General features: G+C 40.6%; 1 protein-coding gene across 24 annotated transcripts in view; it reads left to right on the forward strand.

Annotated features, from left to right (window-relative positions):
* Positions 1-21,097, forward strand: part of LOC139753727 (uncharacterized) — a 1,039,260-nt gene that overhangs the window by 555,168 nt on the left and 462,995 nt on the right. For all 24 annotated transcript variants that reach the window (XM_071670490.1, XM_071670488.1, XM_071670497.1 and 21 more), the window contains one exon: positions 20,576-20,685. In XM_071670490.1, the coding sequence (XP_071526591.1) occupies positions 20,576-20,685 (110 nt within the window). The remainder of the gene's footprint in view (positions 1-20,575; positions 20,686-21,097) is intronic.

Raw genomic sequence — 21,097 nt, forward strand, 5'->3', positions numbered from 1 at the left:
GTGTGTGTTGTATTTTAAGGATGGATAATGTTCAAAACCTAGGTGAGAAAGCATAACACGTACATTTTTTTTTCTTTAAATTCATGTATGACTGGAGATGGTGTATAAGACTGAGGTGGGAGGGTGGCAATGTGGCACTTGTCAGATCATATTGGAGTTTACATGTTTTGTTGGAGTTGTTTTTGTTGGGAGTGCAGATATCTGGGAGTATAAGTCATTAGATTGTCACACAGAGATAAAAGATACTTGTGCTTGGGGGTTGGCAATTAGCATGGTATGGTTTTGATCAGAAGGGTGTAGTACTGTTGGGAAGAACTAGGTACAGTATTTTTAGTCGAGGTTGATTTGGGAGGATATTTTTTTTCTTTGTGTAGATGTTGAATGTTCACAGTTGCTTGGTAGCTAGTGATTGTTTTGCCTGCTCTGTTTTATGAGGTTTGTAGCTTTGTTGAGTTTGCTTTTGTTGGGGTTGATGAATAAGCAGGTGAGATGTAGTATGGGGTGTAGCCAGTGAATTGTTTATACAGGATGCTAAGGAACCCTTTAGTTTGTCCAAATTTTGTGCCGGTAAATGTTGTGTGGGCAGATAGATTTTGTGTTGATGTTCCTGCAAAATGTATTTATCACATTGATGAAGTTAATACCCACATAGGATAAATGAATACATAAATTTAGGAGCTCTGTTGTTCAGCCCATAACCTAGTGAAGTGAACGTTGTGTATCATTTGTAAGACCCAGGATGATAAGTATTTTGTTGAGTGTAAGTGATTCACCATACAAGATGATAGGAGGGTGCAGGCTGAACATGTGTCTGTTTGGGGTCAAAAGGGTGTCAAGATTTTTGTGTTGGTCCTGGCATTCTTTTCTTGCTATGCCATTGTTCCAATTGTGTAATATAGTGTTCCATATGTTGTTGCCAGTGATTGTTAGGTCATGTGCATTTGAGAGAACCATCATGTTATGGTCTGTGGGAGCTAGGTGGAAGTCATGTATGAAGAGGATTGGAGAAGGAATTGTGCCAGGGAGACTCCTTTATAGAGCATAAGGATTTTAGAGATGAAGGCTTTCAGTGATTTTGGCTTGGTGGCCAGCAGTGAAGCTGGGCAACCATTGTTTTCAGTATTTTGGAGGGCAGTGTTAGGTATCTTTTGTTTGATGATGTGCTGGGGACAGTGCCAGACACTCTGTTGATGTCTTTTCCTGCTAGTACTGTGTGGAAGGGGGTTGTACTTGGTACATACCATCTAGGATACATTTTGTGAGGGCTATGTATAGTTTGGTACCTACTTACCTATGTACCAAAAATGAGATTTCTCCCTGATGGTAAAGCTAGTGTGCACATTATCCACACTGCATGCTTGTTATAGTGCTCTTTAGTGGAATGGTAGTAGTGTGATTTGGTGTAATGCCATATTGTGTGGGTGAGAGTGGGATATATATATATATATATATATATATATATATATATATATATATATATATATATATATATATATATATATACATATATATATACATATATATATACATATATATATATATATATATATATATATATATATATATATATATATATATATATATATATATATAAAATTTCCTGCTGGCCCTGAAATGTGGTAATATTATTGTTGTTCTAGATGCTGCCAAGGCACTGGATGACAAGGGATGATGGGAGAAATTGGCAGAACATGCTTTCCTGCATGGTAACCATCCAGTAAGTTTCCCATGCTTCTCTTTGAGTGCTTCACATGTTCTACCTAGAGTATGGTTATCTCACTCACATTTAATGAAGCTCTTATCTATGTTAATAGTTACTTCAAGAACCTAAGGTTTTCCATCTCCATGCCTCACACATCCGCAACATATATATAGAGGGCAGACAAAAGCGTTACATTGATTGGTCCATTCACCCCACTTTTTCATTGTTTTAATAGCTTTTTAGATTTTGACCTTTTGTTAGTTGTCACCTTTGGTTTGATAAAAGATAGACAATCCCTACATATTTAAAACATTATCCAGTTAAGTTTGACAATACTATTAATACAGTAACTTCGTTGTTCTATGTACAACTTTGGTCAAATTTTCTTTGGTACTTTTTAAGAGATCAGCTCAGTTGTGAAGATGAAAAAGCTATAGTAATTTGATTTGTTGACACCATTCATCCAGTCGTTTCACTGAAGTATATTCAGTTTATAGCAGACAGTTTTGTTTTTCTCAGATGCTATTCCTTGGGGTTAGGAGAGAAAGAATTCTACCTACTTATCTCAAGCATTTTGTGGAAACTATAAAAAGCAGGAACAGGGAACTAGAAATGCTTACTTTCTATGGTGTCAGTTTCCAAAAGAGGAAAAGGGAAAAACAAAGCAATGATTTTCCTGAAAGCCTAGTCACCTGTTTCTAATACTACCTCACTAAGACAGGAAATGGCATTCAAGTGTAAAAAGCAATGGCGTATGCCAGGACATAAATACTTGTAAGATTGCTATTCTTTGTTTTACAAATTTCAGTTCAGTAGTTTTCTCTGTAATTTCAGGGTTTGGGACTGGAGGCTTAAATGTCATACCCAATATTACCCATAAAATTTACCTAACCAAAAAAAATCACCATATGTTAATTTACCGAGCATGCATCACAATGGTTCTTATCTTTAAGAAAAAAAAAATTACATTTTATGATTTATTGTGACCAAAATGATTTGAATACATAACACCACAACCATCATTGCCTACCACTAAAACCACCACCAACATTACAAACCACCACCACCATAACCGACCACCTGGAGTGTACGTAAAATTGTCTTGGGGGTGTATAACTCCCACAGCCTTAACTGGGCTGCTGGGTTGGGTCATTGGTTAACCAAGCTGTTTGAAGCTGCTGCCCACAGTGCCCATGTAGTCCCCACAACCTGTTTGGTCTGGTACACTTAGTAAATATGTCCAGGGCACTCTTAAATTTTCTTCTAGGCATCTCATGGTGGTTTTAATTATTGTAAGCATTGTGTTTAAGAGTTCCAAGCTCTGGATGGTCAAGTTGTTCTATCTTTTCGTGCATATTGCAACTTCTGATTTTAGTGCCAGCATTCTTCAATAGTTCCATGCATGTCATTCCAGCAGAAAGTTATACCCATTTGTAGGTTAGGGATTTTCCTTGTATAAATGATGATATACCTTTCTTGTCAGTCTAGAGAGTATACTCTCAGTGACATAATGTTCCCATTGATTTAGTTCCTACACATTTTTTTGGGTAGAAACTAAATTAATGGTTCCAAGAATGTTATATGATTGTGGGGCATGGGCTATAGATTTGGGTGTGGAGAGGAGGGTGGATGTGTTGGAAATGAAATTTGAAGATAATATGTGGTGTGAGGTGGTTTGATTGAATAAGTATGTTCAGGCCCCAATACCTCAAAATCTTTTTCTCTCCATATTCCCACCTCCAATTTGGTCCCCCACTTCTCCTCATTCCCTCCACCTCTGACACATATATCTTCTTTGTCAATCTCTCCTCACTCATTCTCTCCTTGTGACCAAACCATTTCAATACACCCTCTTCTACTCTCTCAACCACACTCTTTTTATTACAACACATCTCTCTTACCCTTTCATTACATACTCGATCAAACCACCTCACAACACATATTGTCCTCAAACATTTCATTTCCAATACATCCACCGTCCTCCGCACAACCCTACCTACAGCCCATGCTTCGCAGCCATATAACATTGTTGGAACCACTATTCCTTCAAACATACCCATTTTTGCTTTCCGAGATAACGTTCCCCCCTTCCATACATTCTTCAACGCTCCCAGAACCTTCGCTCCCTCCTCCACCCTGTGACTCACCTCGGCTTCCATGGTTCCATCCACTGCCAAATCCACTCCCAGGTATCTAAAACACTTCACTTCCTCCAGTTTTTCTCCATTCAAACTTACCTCCCAGTTGACTTGTCCCTCAACCCTACTAAACTTAATAACCTTGCTCTTATTCACATTTACTCTCAGCTTTCTTCTTTCACACACTTTACCAAACTCAGTCACCAGCTTCTCAGTTTCAAACTTAATAACCTTGCTCTTATTCACATTTACTCTCAGCTTTCTTCTTTCACACACTTTACCAAACTCAGTCACCAGCTTCTGCAGTTTCTCACCCGAATCAGCCACCAGCGCTGACTCACTTCCCAAGCTCTCTCATCGACAGCAGGCTGCATACTTGCCCCTCCCTAACAACCCCATCCATAAAGAAATCAAACAACCATGAAGACATGCACCCCTGCCACAAACCGACATTCACTGGGAACCAATCACTTTCCTCTTTTCATACTTGCACACATGCCTTACATCCTAGATAAAAACTTTTCACTGCTTCTAGCAACTTCCCTCCCACACCATATATTCTTAATACCTTCCACAGAGCATCTCTGTCAACTCTATCATATGCCTTCTCCAGATCCATAAATGCCACATACATTCTTCAGAGCAGACACCTGATCCACACATCCTCTACCACTTCTGAAACCACTCTGCTCTACCCCAGTCTGATGCTCTGTAGTTTGGCACCTTTATCCCTTTTGTCTTTGTACAGTGGCACTATGCATGCATTCTGCTAATCCACAGGCACTTCACCATGATCCATACATTGAATATCCTTACCAATCAATCAACAACACAGTCACCCCCATTTTTAATAAATTCCACTGCAATACCATCTAAACCTGCCACCTTGCTGGCTTTCATCTTCCACAAAGCTTTCACTACCTCTTCTGTCTTTACCAAACCATTTTCCCTGACTCTATCACTTTGCACACCACTCTGACCTAAACACCCTATATCTGCCACTGTATCATGAAACACATTCAACAAACCTTCAAAATTCTCACTCCATCTCCATCTCACTTCATCACTACTTGTTATTACCTCCCCACTCCCTTCACTGATGTTCCCATTTATTCTCTTGTTTTACACACATTATTTACCTCATTCAAAACATCTTTTTATTCTCCCTAAAATTTAATGATACTTTCTCACCTCAACTCTCATTTGCCTTCTTTTTCATCTCTTGCACATTTCTCGTGACCTCTTGCCGCTTTCTTTTATACATCTCCCAGCCATTTGCACTGTTTCCCTGTAAGTATCATCCAAACGACTCTTTCTTTTCTTTCACTAACAACCTTACTTTTTCGAATCCCACCACTCATTACCCTTTCTAATCTGCCCACCTCCCCCCTTTCTCATGCCACATGCACATCTTTTGTGCAAGCCATCACTGCTTCCCTAAATACATCCCATTCCTCACCCACTCCCCTCATGTCATTCTGCACTCAGTCTCTCCTGGTACTTCTTGACCCAAGTCTCCTTTCCAAGCTCATTTACTCTCACCACTCTCTTCTCCCCAACATTCTCTCTTCTCCTCTGGAAACCTCTACAAGTCTTCACCTTCACCTCCACAAGAAAGTGATCAGACATCCTCCCAGCTGCATTTCTCAGCACAATAGCATCCAAAAGTCTCTCGTTTAAATGCCTATCAATTAACACATAATCCAATAATGCCCTTTGTTAGCACACAAATCTACAAGCTCTTCACAATTTCCAATTACAACATTGAACACCCAATGTACATCAGTTATACTCTAAACTGCCACATTACTCACCTTCATATTTAAATCACCCATCACTATAACCTGGTCTTGCGCATCAAAGCTACTAACACACTTGCTCAGCGGCTCTTAAAACACTTGCCTCATAATCTTTCTTCTCATGACCTGGTGCATATGCACCAATAATCACCCATCTTTCTCCATCCACTTTCAGTCTTACCCTCATCAGTCTAGAATGTACTTTCTTACACTCTGTCACTTACTCCCACAACTCCTGCTTCAAAGGTAGTGCTACTCCTTCCTTTGCTCTTGTCCTCTCACCAACCCTGCCCTTACACCTAAGACTTTTCCAAACCATTCTTCCCCTTTACCCTTGAGCTTTGTTTCACTCACAGCCAGAACATCCAGGTTTCTTTCTTCAAACATACTACTACCTCTCCTTTCTTCTCATCTTGGTTACATCCACATACATTAGACACACCAGTCTGAGCCAACGAGGAGGATGACCACTCTACGCTTGACTCCTTCTTCTGTTTCCCTTTTTAGAAATTGAAATACAAGGAGGGGGGGTTTCTAGCCCCCTGGTCCTGCCCCCTTTAGTCACCTTCAACATCATGCAGGGAATACACGGGAAGTATTCTAATATATATATATATATATATATATATATATATATATATATATATATATATATATTTATTTATTTATTTATTTTGCTTTGTCGCTGTCTCCCATGTTAGCGAGGAAGCGCAAGGAAACAGACGAAAGAATGGCCCAACCCACCCACATACACATGTATATACACACACGTCCACACACAGCACATATACATACCTATAAATCTCAATGTATACATATATATACACACACAGACATATATTTACATACCCATGTACATAATTCATACTGTCTGCCTTTATTCTTTCCCATCGCCGCCCCGCCAACATATAGTAACAACCCCCTCACCCTCATGTGTGCGAGGTAACGCTAGGAAAAGACAACAAAGGCACCATTCGTTCACACTCAGTCTCTAGCTGTCATGTAACAATGCACCGAAACCACAGCTCCCTTTCCACATCCACGCGCCACAGAACTTTCCATGGTTTACCCCAGACGCTTCACATGCCCTGGTTCAATCCATTGACAGCACGTCCACCCCAGTATACCACATCGTTCCAATTCACTCTATTCCTTGCACGCCTTTCACCCTCCTACATGTTCAGGCCCCAATCACTCAAAATCTTTTTCACTCCATCTTTCCACCTCCAATTTGGTCTCCCACTTCTCCTTGTTCCCTCCACCTCTGACACATATATCCTCTTGGTCAATCTTTCCTCACTCATTCTCTCCATGTGACCAAACCATTTCAAAACACTCTTCTGCTCTCTCAACCACACTCTTTTTATTACCACACATCTCTCTCACCCTAACATTACTTACTCGATCAAACCACCTCACACCACATATTGTCCTCAAGCATCTCATTTCCAGCACATCCACCCTCCTGCGCACAACTCTATCCATAGCCCACGCCTCACAACCATACAACATTGTTGAAACCACTATCCCTTCAAACATACCCATTTTTCCTTTTGAGATAATGTTCTCGACTTCCACACATTCTTCAAGGCTCCCAGAATTTTTGCCCCCTCCCTCACCCTATGATTCACTTCCGCTTCCATGGTTCCATCCGCTGCCAGATCCACTCCCAGATATCTGAAACACTTCACTTCACCTCCAGTTTTTCTCCATTCAAACTTACCTCCCAGTTGACTTGACCCTCAACCCTATTGTACCTAATAACCTTACTCTTATTCACATTTACTCTCAACTTTCTTCTTTCACACACTTTACCAAACTCAGTCACCAGCTTCTGCAGTTTCTCACATGAATCAGCCACCAGCGCTATATCATCAGCAAACAACAACTGACTCACTTCCCAAGCTCTCTAATCCACAACAAACTGCATACTTGCCCCTGCCCCTCTCTCCAAAACTCTCGCATTCACCTCCCTAGCAACCCCATCCATAAACAAATTAAACAACCATGGAGACATCACACACCCCTGCCGCATACCTATATTCACTGAGAACCAATCACTTTCCTCTCTTCCTACACGTACTCATGCCTTACATCCTTAAAAAAACTTTTCACTGCTTCTAACAACTTGCCTCCCACACCATATATTCTCAATACCTTCCACAGAGCATCTCTATCAACTCTATCATATGCCCTCTCCAGATCCATAAATGCTACATACAAATCCATTTGCTTTTCTAAGTATTTCTCACATACATTCTTCAAAGCAAACACCTGATCCACACATCCTCTACCACTTCTGAAACCACACTGCTCTTCCCCAGTCTGATGCTCTGTACATGCCTTCACCCTCTCAATCAATACCCTCCCATATAATTTCCCATGAATACTCAACAAACTTATACCTCTGTAATTTGAGCACTCACTCTTATCCCCTTTGCCTTTGTACAATGGCACTATGCAAGCATCCCGCCAATCCTCAGGCACCTCACCATGAATCATACATACATTAAATAACCTTACCAACCAGTCAACAATACAGTCACCCCCTTTTTTAATAAATTCCAGTGCAATACCATCCAAACCCGCTGCCTTGCCGGCTTTCATCTTCCGCAAAGCTTTTACTACTTACACATCCGCTTCCATGGTTCCACCTGCTGCCAGATCCACTCCCAGATATTAAAACACTTTACTTCCTCCAGTTTCTCTCCATTCAAACTTACCTCCCAAATGACTTGACCCTCAACCCTACTGTACCCAATAACCTTGCTCTTATTCACATTTACTCTTAACTTTCTTCTTTCACACACTTTACCAAACTCAGTCACCAGCTTCTGCTGTTTCTCACATGAATCAGCCACCAGCACTGTATCATCAGCGAACAACAACTGACTCACTTCCCAAGCTCTCTCATCCCCAACAGACTACATACTTGCCCCTCTTTCCAAAACTCTTGCATTCACCTCCCTAACAACACCATCCATAAACAAATTAAACAACCATGGAGACATCACACACCCCTGCCGCAAACCTACATTCACTGAGAACCAATCACTTTCCTCTCTTCCTACATGTACACATGCCTTACATCCTCAATAAAAACTTTTCACTGCTTCTAACAACTTGCCTCCCACACCATATATTCTTAGTACCTTCCACAGAGCATCTCTATCAACTCTATCATATGCCTTCTCCAGATCCATAAATGCTACAAACAAATCCATTTGCTTTTCTAAGTATTTCTCACATACATTCTTCAAAGCAAACACCTGATCCACACATCCTCTACCACTTCTGAAACCACACTGCTCTTCCCCAATCTGATGCTATGTACATGCCTTCACCCTCTCAATCAACACCCTTCCATATAATTTACCAGGAATACTTAACAAACTTATACCTCTGTAATTTGAGCACTCACTCTTATCCCCGTTGCCTTTGTACAATGGCACTATGCACGCATTCCGCCAATCCTCAGGCACCTCACCATGAGTCATACATACATTAAATAACCTTACCAACCAGTCAACAATACAGTCACCCCCTTTTTTAATAAATTCCACTGCAATACCGTCCAATATATATATATATATATATATATATATATATATATATATATATATATATATATATATATATATATATATATTATCCCTGGGGATAGGGGATTAAGAATACTTCCCACGTATTCCCTGCGTGTCGTAGAAGGCGACTAAAAGGGAAGGGAGCGGGGGGCTGGAAATCCTCCCCTCTCGTTTTTTTTTCATTTTCCAAAAGAAGGAACAGAGGGGGCCAGGTGAGGATATTCCAAAAAAGGCCCAGTCCTCTGTTCTTAACGCTACCTCGCTAACGCGGGAAATGGCAAATAGTTTAAAAGAAAGAAAGATATATATATATATATATATATATATATATATATATATATATATATATATATATATATATATATATTGAAGTTCCCATTTGCTCCCTTGTCTTATGCACTTCATTTACCTCCTTCTAAAACATCTTTTTATTCTACCTGAAATTTAATGATACTCTCTCACCCCAACTCTCATTTGCCCTCTTTTTCACCTCTTGCACCTTTCTCTTGACCTCCTGCCTCTTTCTTATATACCTCTCCCACTCATTTGCATTTTTTCCCTGCAAAAATCGTCCAAATGCCTCTCTCTTCTCTTTCACTTACAATCTTACTTCTTCATCCACCACTCGCTACCCTTTCTAATCTGCCCACCTCCCACGCTTCTCATGCCACAAGCATCTTTTGCACAAGCCATCACTGCTTCCCTAAATACATCCCATTCCTCCCCCACTCCCTTTACCTCCTTTGTTCTCACCTTTTTCCATTATGTATTCAGTCTCTCCTGGTACTTCCTCACACAAGTCTCCTTCCCAAGCTCACGCCATCACTGCTTCCCTAAATACATCCCATTCCTCCCCCACTCCCTTTACCTCCTTTGTTCTCACCTTTTTCCATTATGTATTCAGTCTCTCCTGGTACTTCCTCACACAAGTCTCCTTCCCAAGCTCACTTACTTTCACCACACTCTTCACCCCAACATTCTCTCTTCTTTTCTGAAAACCTCTACAAATCTTCACCTTTGCCTCCACAAGATAATGATCAGACATACCTCCAGTTGCATCTCTCAGCACATTAACATCCAAAAGTCTCTCTTTCATGCGCCTATCAGTTAACACGTAATCCAATAACGCTCTCTGGCCATCTCTCCTACTTACATACGTATACTTATGTATATCTCTCTTTTTAAACCAGGTATTCCCAATCACCAGTCCTTTTTCAGCACATAAATCTACAAGCTCTTCACCATTTCCATTTACAACATTGAACACTCCATGTATACCAATTATTCCCTCAACTGCCACATTACTCGCCTTTGCATTCAAATCATCCAACACTATAACCCGGTCTCGTGCATCAAAACCACAAACACACTCATTCAACTGCTCCCAAAACAGTTGCCTCTCATGATCTTTCTTCTCATGCCCAGGTGCAAATGCACCAATAATCACCCATCTCTCTCCATCAACTTTCAGTTTTACCCATATCAATCTACAGTTTATTTTCTTACACTCTATCACATACTCCCACCACTCCTGTTTCAGGAGTAGTGCTACTCCTTCCCTTGCTCTTGTCCTCTCACTAACCCCTAACTTTACTCCCAAGATATTCCCAAACCACTCTTCCCGTTTACCCTTGAGCTTCGTTTCACTCAGAGCCAAAACATCCAGGTTCCTTTCCTCAAACATACTACCTATCTATCTCATCTTGGTTACATCCACACACATTTAGACACCCCAATCTGAGCTTTGGAGGAGGATGAGCACTCCCCGCGTGACTCCTTCTTCTGTTTCCCCTTTTAGAAAGTTAAAATACAAGGAGGGGAGGGCAAATGAGACTTGGGATGAGAGAGTATCATTAAATTTTAGGGAGAATAAAAAGATGTTTGGGAAGGAGGTAAATAAAGTGCGTAAGACAAGGGAACAAATGGGAACTTCAGTGAAGGGGGCTAATGGGAAGGTGATAACAAGTAGTGGTGATGTGAGAAGGAGATGGAGTGAGTATTTTGAAGGTTTGTTGAATGTGTTTGATGATAGAGTGGCAGATGTAGGGTGTTTTGGTCGAGGTGGTGTGCAAAGTGAGAGGGTTAGGGAGAATGATTTGGTAAACAGAGAAGAGGTAGTAAAAGATTTGCAGAAGATGAAAGCCGGCAAGGCAGTGGGTTTGGATGGTATTGCAGTGGATTTTATTAAAAAAGGGGGTGACTGTATTGTTGACTGGTTGGTAAGGTTATTTAATGTATGTATGATTCATGGTGAGGTGCCTGAGGATTGGCGGAATGCTTGCATAGTGCTATTGTACAAAGGCAAAGGGGATAAGAGTGAGTGCTCAAATTGCAGAGGCATAAGTTTTTTGAGTATTCCTGGTAAATTATATGGGAGGGTATTGATTGAGAGGGTGAAGGCATGTACAGAGCATCAGATTGGGAAAGAGCAGTGTGGTTTCAGAAGTGGTAGAGGATGTTTGGATCAGGTGTTTGCTTTGAAGAATGTATGTGAGAAATACTTAGAAAAGCAAATGGATTTGTATGTAGCATTTATGGATCTGGAGAGGGCATATGATAGAGTTGATAGAGATGCTCTGTGGAAGGTATTAAGGATATATGGAGTGGGAGGCAAGTTGTTAGAAGCAGTGAAAATTTTTTTTAAGGATGTAAGGCATGAGTACGTGTAGGAAGAGAGGAAAGTGATTGGTTCTCAGTGAATGTAGATTTGCGGCAGGGGAGTGTGATGTCTCCATGGTTGTTTAGTTTGTTTATGGATGGTGTTGTTAGGGAGGTGAATGCAAGAGTTTTGGAAAGAGGGGCAAGTATGCAGTCTGTTGTGGATGAGAGAGCTTGGGAAGTGAGTCAGTTGTTGTTCGCTGATGGTATAGCGCTGGTGGCTGATTCATGTGAGAAACTGCAGAAGCTGGTGACTGAGTTTGGTAAAGTGTGTGAAAGAAGAAAGTTGAGAGTGAATGTGAATAAGAGTAAGGTTATTAGGTACAGTAGGGTTAAGGGTCAGGTAAATTGGGAGGTAAGTTTGAATGGAGAAAAACTGGAGGCAGTGAAGTGTTTTAGATATCTGGGATTGGATTTGACAGCGGAGGGAACCATGGAAGCGAAAGTGAATCACAGGGTGGGGGAGGGGCGAAAGTTCTGGGAGCCTTGAAGAATGTGTGGAAGTCGAAAACATTGTCTCGAAAAGCAAAACTGGGTATGTTTGAAGGAATAGTGATTCCAACAATGTTGTATGGTTGCGAGGCATGGGCTATGGATAGAGTTGTGTGCAGGAGGATGGATGTGCTGGAAATGAGATGTTTGAGGACAATGTGTGGTGTGAGGTGGTTTGATCGAGTAAGTAACGTAAGGGTAAGAGAGATGTGTGGAAATAAAAAGAGCGTGGTTGAGAGAGCAGAAGAGGGTGTTTTGAAATGGTTTGGGCACATGGAGAGAATGAGTGAGGAAAGATTGACTAAGAGGATATATGTGTCGGAGGTGGAGGGAACGAGGAGAAGAGGGAGACCAAATTGGAGGTGGAAAGATGGAGTGAAAAAGATTTTGTGTGATCGGGGCCTGAACATGCAGGAGGGTGAAAGGAGGGCAAGGAATAGAGTGAATTGGAGCGATGTGGTATACCGGGGTTGACGTGCTGTCAGTGGATTGAATCAAGGCATGTGAAGCGTCTGGGGTAAACCATGGAAAGCTGTGTAGGTATGTATATTTGCGTGTGTGGACGTATGTATATACATGTGTATGGGGGTGGGTTGGGCCATTTCTTTCGTCTGTTTCCTTGCGCTACCTCGCAAACGCGGGAGACAGCAACAAAGCAAAAAAAAAAAAAAATAAATATATATATATATATATATATATATATATATATATATATATCCTCAATAGAAACTTTTCACTGCTTCTAACAACTTGCCTCCCACACCATATATTCTTAATACCTTCCACAGAGCATCTCTATCAACTCTATCATATGCCTTCTCCAGATCCATAAATGCTACATACAAATCCATTTGCTTTTCTAAGTATTTCTCACATACATTCTTCAAAGCAAACACCTGATCCACACATCCTCTACTACTTCTGAAACCACACTGCTCTTCCCCAATCAAATGCTCTGTACATGCCTTCACCCTCTCAATCAATACCCTCCCATATAATTTACCAGGAATACTCAACAAACTTATACCTCTGTAATTTGAGCACTCACTCCTATCCCCTTTGCCTTTGTACAATGGCACTATGCACGCATTCCGCCAATCCTCAGGCACCTCACCATGAGTCATACATGCATTAAATAACCTTACCAACCAGTCAATAATACAGTCACCCCCTTTTTTAATCAATTCCACTGCAATACCATCCAAACCCGCTGCCTTGCCGGATTTCATCTTCCGCAAAGCTTTTACTACCTCTTCTCTGTTTACCAAATCATTTTCCCTAACCCTCTCACTTTGCACACCACCTCGACCAAAACACCCTGTATCTGCCACTCTATCATCAAACACATTCAACAAACCTTCAAAATACTCACTCCATCTCCTTCTCACATCACCGCTACTTGTTATCACCTCCCTATTTGTGCCCTTCACTGAAGTTCCCATTTGCTCCCTTGTCTTACGCACTTTATTTACCTCCTTCCAAAACATCTTTTTATTCTCCCTAAAATTTAATGATACTCTCTCAACCCAACTCCCACTCAATTGCATTTTTTCCCTGCAAAAATCGTCCAAATGCCTCTCTCTTCTCTTTCACTAATAGGAATAGAGGAAAGTGATTGGTTCTCAGTGAGTGTAGGTTTGCGGCAGGGGTGTGTGATGTCTCCATGGTTGTTTAATTTGTTTATGGATGGGGTTGTTAGAGAGGTGAATGCAAGAGTTTTGGAAAGAGGGGCAAGTATGAAGTCTGTTGTGGATGAGAGAACTTGGGAAGTGAGTCAGTTGTTGTTTGCTGATGACACAGCGCTGGTGGCTGATTCATGTGAGAAACTGCAGAAGCTGGTGACTGAGTTTGGTAAAGTGTGTGAAAGAAGAAAGTTAAGAGTAAATATGAATAAGAGCAAGGTTATTAGGTACAGTAGGGTTGAGGGTCAAGTCAATTGGGAGGTAAGTTTGAATGGAGAAAAACTGGAGGAAGTAAAGTGTTTTAGATATCTGGGAGTGGATCTGGCAGCGGATGGAACCATGGAAGCGGAAGTGAATCATAGGGTGAGGGAGGGGGCGAAAATCCTGGGAGCCTTGAAGAATGTGTGGAAGTCGAGAACATTATCTCCGAAAGCAAAAATGGGTATGTTTGAAGGAATAGTGGTTCCAACAATGTTGTATGGTTGCGAGGCGTGGGCTATGGATAGAGTTGTGCGCAGGAGGATGGATGTGCTGGAAATGAGATGTTTGAGGACAATGTGTGGTGTGAGGTGGTTTGATCGAGTAAGTAATGTAAGGGTAAGAGAGATGTGTGGAAATAAAAAGAGTGTGGTTGAGAGAGCAGAAGAGGGTGTTTTGAAATGGTTTGGGCACATGGAGAGAATGAGTGAGGAAAGATTGAGCAAGAGGATATATGTGTCGGAGGTGGAGGGAACGAGGAGAAGTGGGAGACCAAATTGGAGGTGGAAAGATGGAGTGAAAAAGATTTTGTGTGATCGGGGCCTGAACATGCAGGTGGGTGAAAGGAGGGCAAGGAATAGAGTGAATTGGATCGATGTGGTATACCGGGGTTGACGTGCTGTCAGTGGATTAAATCAGGGCATGTGAAGCGTCTGGGGTAAACCATGGAAAGTTGTGTGGGGCCTGGATGTGGAAAGGGAGCTGTGGTTTCGGGCATTATTGCATGACAACTAGAGACTGAGTGTGAACGAGTGGGGCCTTTGTTGTCTTTTCCTAGTGCTACCTCGCACACATGAGGGGGGAGGGGGATGGTATTCCATATGTGGCGAGGTGGCGATGGGAATGAATAAAGGCAGACAGTGTGAATTGTGTGCATGGGTATATATGTATGTCTGTGTGTGTATATATATGTGTACATTGAGATGTATAGGTATGTATATTTGCGTGTGTGGACGTGTATGTATATACATGGTGTATGGGGGTGGGTTGGGCCATTTGTTTCATCTGTTTCCTTGCGCTACCTCGCATACGCGGGAGGCAGCGACAAAGCAAAATAAATAAATAAATAAAAATATATATATGTATATATACTCAAGCCTTAGTCAGATATCCACAACCAGAATTCGAACCCACACATTTGACATGGGCAGCCCCTGATTGTGATAAGTACCAGAGTATACATGACAACAGGCCTTGCCCATGTTTGAATCCTGGGAGAAGCAGCCGGTACACAGTCAACCCAGCTTTTCATCCTTCCTTCAGGACTAAGTAATAGATGGTTAGGTGGCTTAGGCTAGAGAGTCTGTGTGTGTGTATAAACACAAAAGAAAGTAAATAAATGGTACATATATACAAGGTTAAGAGATAGAAGAAGGAATAGTGAAGACATTGTCATTTACATATTTGCCCTGAACCAGGGCATGTGAAAATTCTGGGGTAAACCATGGAAAGGTCTGTATGGCCTGAATGTGGATGGGGAGCAGTGGTTTTGGTGCTTTATACAAGACAGTTAGAGACTGAGTGTGAATGAATGTGGCCTTTACTGTCTGTTATGTTGGCGCTACCCCCCTGAAGGTGGTGTTAGCGATGCTTTTCCTGTGGGGCAGGGTAGCGCCAGGAATGGATAAAGGCAAGCAATTATGGATGTGTACATGTGTATATATGCATATGGGTGTGTATGTATATGCATGTATATGTTGTTATATTCCTATGAGTCGCCGTGGACTCAGGAATATCTTGATCACGCGCAAAATTGTGATTCTTTCCAAAATGTTGTTATATGTATTTATGTATATGTGCATTTATGTATATGTATGTGTATATGAGTGGATGGGCCATTCTTCATCCGTTTCCTGGCTCTGCTTCGCTGATGGGGAAACAGCGATGAAATATAATGATAATAGTGAAAAAGATAAGATAGTAATAACCTGCAGCCTGAATTGTGTATCCATACAGAGCCTTAGGATCTTTGGCTCTATCTCCTTCTAATATGTTGCAATTGTAGGTGGCTTATAAGATAGCAATAACGTGCAGCCTGAACTGTGTATCCATACAGAGCCTTAGGATCTTTGGCTCTATCTCCTTCTAATATGTTGCGATTGTAGCTGGCTTATCATGCTTCCATGTGAGAGCTGCTACATCACCACAGAATTTATAATCAAGGGTTGTTTCCCTTGGGATCTTTGCTTGCTTCATCTATTTTGTATTCATCAGATTTGGATACTTAGGTCAGTTTCCACTCTTATTGCTTGCGTGCTATCATTCATGGATTCCTTGCCAAAGGAAGGCTGGTGAAAATGTTGGCATAGATATCATACATTGCTGCACTTATGAAAGTGTGTGGCACAGAGGCATCATCATCCATGGAGGAATATGGGTCCAGTATGGTATCTTGATCATCCTCGGGCTCCACATTGGCATCAGTGTCAGTAGCCTCACTTAGGACGAGTAGCTGAAGCTTTTGGGCAGCCCACCTACTGTTCTTCCTGTAAGACATGTTAGTTTTAATCTGAAGTATAGTGATATGAAAACAATATAATCACCTCAAGTCTTTAAAGACACAAATTATGTAATTTTAATGTTGTTGAACTCTCTAAAACTAAACAACATGATGTAAGATTATCCTTATCTTTGAATATCTGATAATATATGTAAACTGTTTAAATTAACTATTTATCATCATGTTTGAATTGAACAAAGTGATCACAACTTGCTTTCCATGAAATGAGCATCTGCCAAATTTGGTATTTCAAAATTTCATGATTTCAGAAACAGCACTAATTATGAATTTCATTCTTTTGGATGTATATCAAACTCATTCCAGTCATTCATCTCATGATAAGGCGATTCTCCAACTCTTACCTCAAAACAGTTGGTGATAGGGACCAGAAAAGGTGAAGAGTTGTGGGGAAGAGAGGGTGTGTCTCAAGTGATTGTGCAAATTATCTGTCTTTGGTGGGAAATCATGTTGCTGCACGTTAGGGGGAAGGTTTGCCATGTCGCAGAACAATGAATGAAGCTAAAAATGCTTCATAGCTGAACCATGGTAGGGGCTTAGAAGTGCATTATTATTGTATGTGTTTATAGAATATCCCAGGACCAGTTTCAGTGAAAGAATCTTGGTGTTACCAAGCACCTTTCTACAGGTATTTGCAGTGCATGGCTGTGTTACTTCCAGTATCAAGAAAGGATACTCAACCTGTATTACAAAGTATGTGATGGAAATGAATCTGTGTATCTTATTTTGTCACTTTTCTTTTTAGTACAGTAAAACCTCCATCATCCATAATTCAGGACAACAAAATGTGCAGAACAACATATGTTTTTCTGATTTGATTAGCAACCCTTAGTTATCAAAAGAAAGAAAAAGATACCTATAAATATTTAAAATCACATGCGCACTGCACTGCCCTGTCGTGATGAGTGTACTCCCCACCCTTTTTTTTGTGGTGCTGGTGATTGTTTACCATCTTCCATGTGCTTTCTCTTGTGTTGTTTGCTGGTTTGCACCTCTCTGTATTTTGTGCACCCTGGATTACTATTGTGGACAATGGTGGCCATCAAGCATTGTTAGCAATTGCCTTACAACTCCTCAAGGCCATTCACTTGTTGCACCAAGTGCAAGAGGAACTTTCTAAACCTCAAAAAGATGGAGTTGTGCAAGAGGCTGGCAAAGGGAGAGGCTAAGGCAGCACTTGTGAAGAATTTCAAAGCTTATTTGCTTTTATATATCTGTAATAAGAGCAAGGTTATTAGGTACAGTAGGGTTGAGGGTCAAGTCAATTGGGAGGTAAGTTTGAATGGAAAAAAACTGGAGGAAGTAAAGTGTTTTAGATATCTGGGAGTGGATCTGGCAGCGGATGGAACCATGGAAGTGGAAGTGAATCATAGGGTGGGGGAGGGGGCGAAAATCCTGGGAGCCTTGAAGAATGTTTGGAAGTTGAGAACATTATCTCGGAAAGCAAAAATGGCTGTTTGAAGGAATAGTGGTTCCAACAATGTTGTATGGTTGTGAGGCATGAGCTATGGATAGAGTAGTGCGCAGGAGGGTGGATGTGCTGGAAATGAGATGTTTGAGGACAATATGTGGTGTGAGGTGGTTTGATCGAGTAAGAAATGTAAGGGTAAGAGAGATGTGTGGAAATAAGAAGAGCGTGGTTTAGAGAGCAGAAGAGGGTGTTTTGAAATGGTTTGGTCACAAGGAGAGAATGAGTGAGGAAAGATTGACCAAGAGGATATATGTGTCGGAGGTGGAGGGAACGAGGAGAAGTGGGAGACCAAATTGGAGGTGGAAAGATGGAGTGAAAAAGATTTTGAGTGATTGGGGCCTGAACATGCAGGAGGGTGAAAGGCGGGCAAGGAATAGAGTGAATTGGATCGATGTGGTATACCGGGGTCGACGTGCTGTCAGTGGATTTAATCAGGGCATGTGAAGCGTCTGGGGTAAACCATGGAAAGTTGTGTGGGGCCTGGATGTGGAAAGGGAGCTGTGGTTTCGGGCATTATTGCATGACAGCTAGAGACTGAGTGTGAACGAATGGGGCCTTTGTTGTCTTTTCCTAGCGCTACCTCGCACACATGAGGGGGGAGGGGGATGTTCTTCCATGTGTGGCGAGGTGGCGATGGGAATGAATAAAGGCAGACAATGTGAATTATGTGCATGTGTATATATGTATATGTCTGTGTGTGTATATATATGTGTACATTGAGATGTATAGGTATGTATATTTGCGTGTGTGGACGTGTATGTATATACATGTGTATGTGGGTGGGTTGGGCCATTTCTTTCGTCTGTTTCCTTGCGCTACCTCACAAACGCGGGAGACAGCGACAAAGCAAAATAAGATAAATATAATTTACAGGTATGCAAGATACTTTGAAATGCTAAAATTTCTGAATTATTTATTTTATTCAGTAAACTCAAGTAACCAGAAAACTTATCCAAAATGGATGATTCCCCATGCATTTCAGGTAACAGGTTTTACTGTATCAAAAATGAAACCAGTAGCATTGTTGCTACATTTAAGAGTGCTTTGTTGAATCAGTTGATTGTGGTACTTAACATAGTTTGTAGTGTGTGACACCCCCAGTCTTTTTGTTTTCAAAGAAAACTTGTAGCTTCTTTCTCTCATCTGAAATTGAAGCTTTCTAAGATCCTGGATATTTCACTTTCTGTTGAGCAGCTTTATGGGCAGTATGGCTCCAAATATTTCTGATAACATCTGTGTTCCTTATAACTTTGGGACAAGGAAGAGGATTTGTGACATTCTTGCAGTATGTAGAGATATTGTAAGAGCATTTTATCATGAAGATTACGTTTTGCAGGTAAGATTAATCCAAATTCAATATTTTTAATGAAAAATGAGTGTTAGATCTTAAGATAAGTTTCTCCATTAGGGCATCATTCTTTTTATCCAGTCAAAATGCTCAAAAATTTTGTGATCATGAAGATAACTTAAGAGAACATGTTAGTTCATTCTGGTTTCTTAAAGCCTTTAGCAGCAAGGAACACTTCTAGGTTGAATGAGAAGTTGTCTCCTTTCACATTAAGGGGAGTCTGCTAGAGTGCTTGTTATGAGGAAAGTGGCTTTTTTAAGGAACCTCTTGTCAGATGAGATAAGTAAATGGAATCTTTTGGCATTCAGCATACACCTCTATCTAAAAATCTCTCTTTGAATCTGTTTGACCTCCTTTGTGTGACTGAATTTTAGTTATGCTGCCTTCAGAAAAGGATGATCTGGAACGAGGAGGCAAATTATCATTAAGGGTGAGGTTTACTTTAGTTTTGTCTTTAAATTTTTCTGTTGTATCAGAATCCTCTCTGTTGCTCTTAGGGCTTTCTTTGTAGGTGAGTTATCTTGGTTTTGAAGGAGGAAAAATGATTTGAATTACTTATCAGCTGTAGGCAGCATCCTTTAAGTAATTATTTAATTCTTTTTTCCTGTCCTTACCTTCCATTCTTTTTGAAAAGCCATTTCTTGATTCTTGGCAGTAATAGGCTTGAGGCAGAGATACCAATGGCTAATGACATATTAGTTTCCATAGGGCTGTGCCTTTGGTAGAATATGGTATATCAGTCTTTAAAGCCTTCTTATTTTCCTCATAATTTCAGAATTGCAATTGCTTTCTGCAAATAACCATTGACTACTGAAGTGTTTGAGGAAGATTTGACATTGTGCTTTTGATACTGGATATGAATTATGTATTATGAAGTGACAGATAGTTAAGTTATATTTATACATACCGAAAATTCACATTTCAGATTGGAGGAGATCATTTTATTCGTGTGCAAACAAAATCCAAATTCTTCCGTGACACAGACGGGACTTGTCCAGAAGGAAGTTTCATGATGGCAACACATTCTATCATTGGGTAAGCTGTAATATTTCGGTATACTGCACATGAAAAAGAAGTAATATATAGATAGTATATATAGATTCTTGAGATATCAGAGTCATTATTTCACTACCTGTCGGTAATTAATCTTTTACCCTATTTGCTTAGTACCTTGGTAATTCTGTGGCCTCTTGCATTTATCTATTTCATATTTTTGTCAATGATATTAGACGTCTTGACAAAATTTAGCAGATAATTCCTTTTGGTAAACTAAAAACTTTTATTCCTGGGCTCAACTGTCATTACTTATGACCTTCAGAGTTTGTTGAGATTATAATCTACTTGTACCTATACCAAAAAATATTCAATAAAGGGCTCCACTGATCATGATTTTTGTTTCCTAGCACATAATTTTATGTGTGAGTAAAATGTAGTAATTTAATTAATT

Source organism: Panulirus ornatus, chromosome 15, assembly GCF_036320965.1.
Source record: "Panulirus ornatus isolate Po-2019 chromosome 15, ASM3632096v1, whole genome shotgun sequence".
Lineage (NCBI taxonomy): Eukaryota > Metazoa > Arthropoda > Malacostraca > Decapoda > Palinuridae > Panulirus > Panulirus ornatus.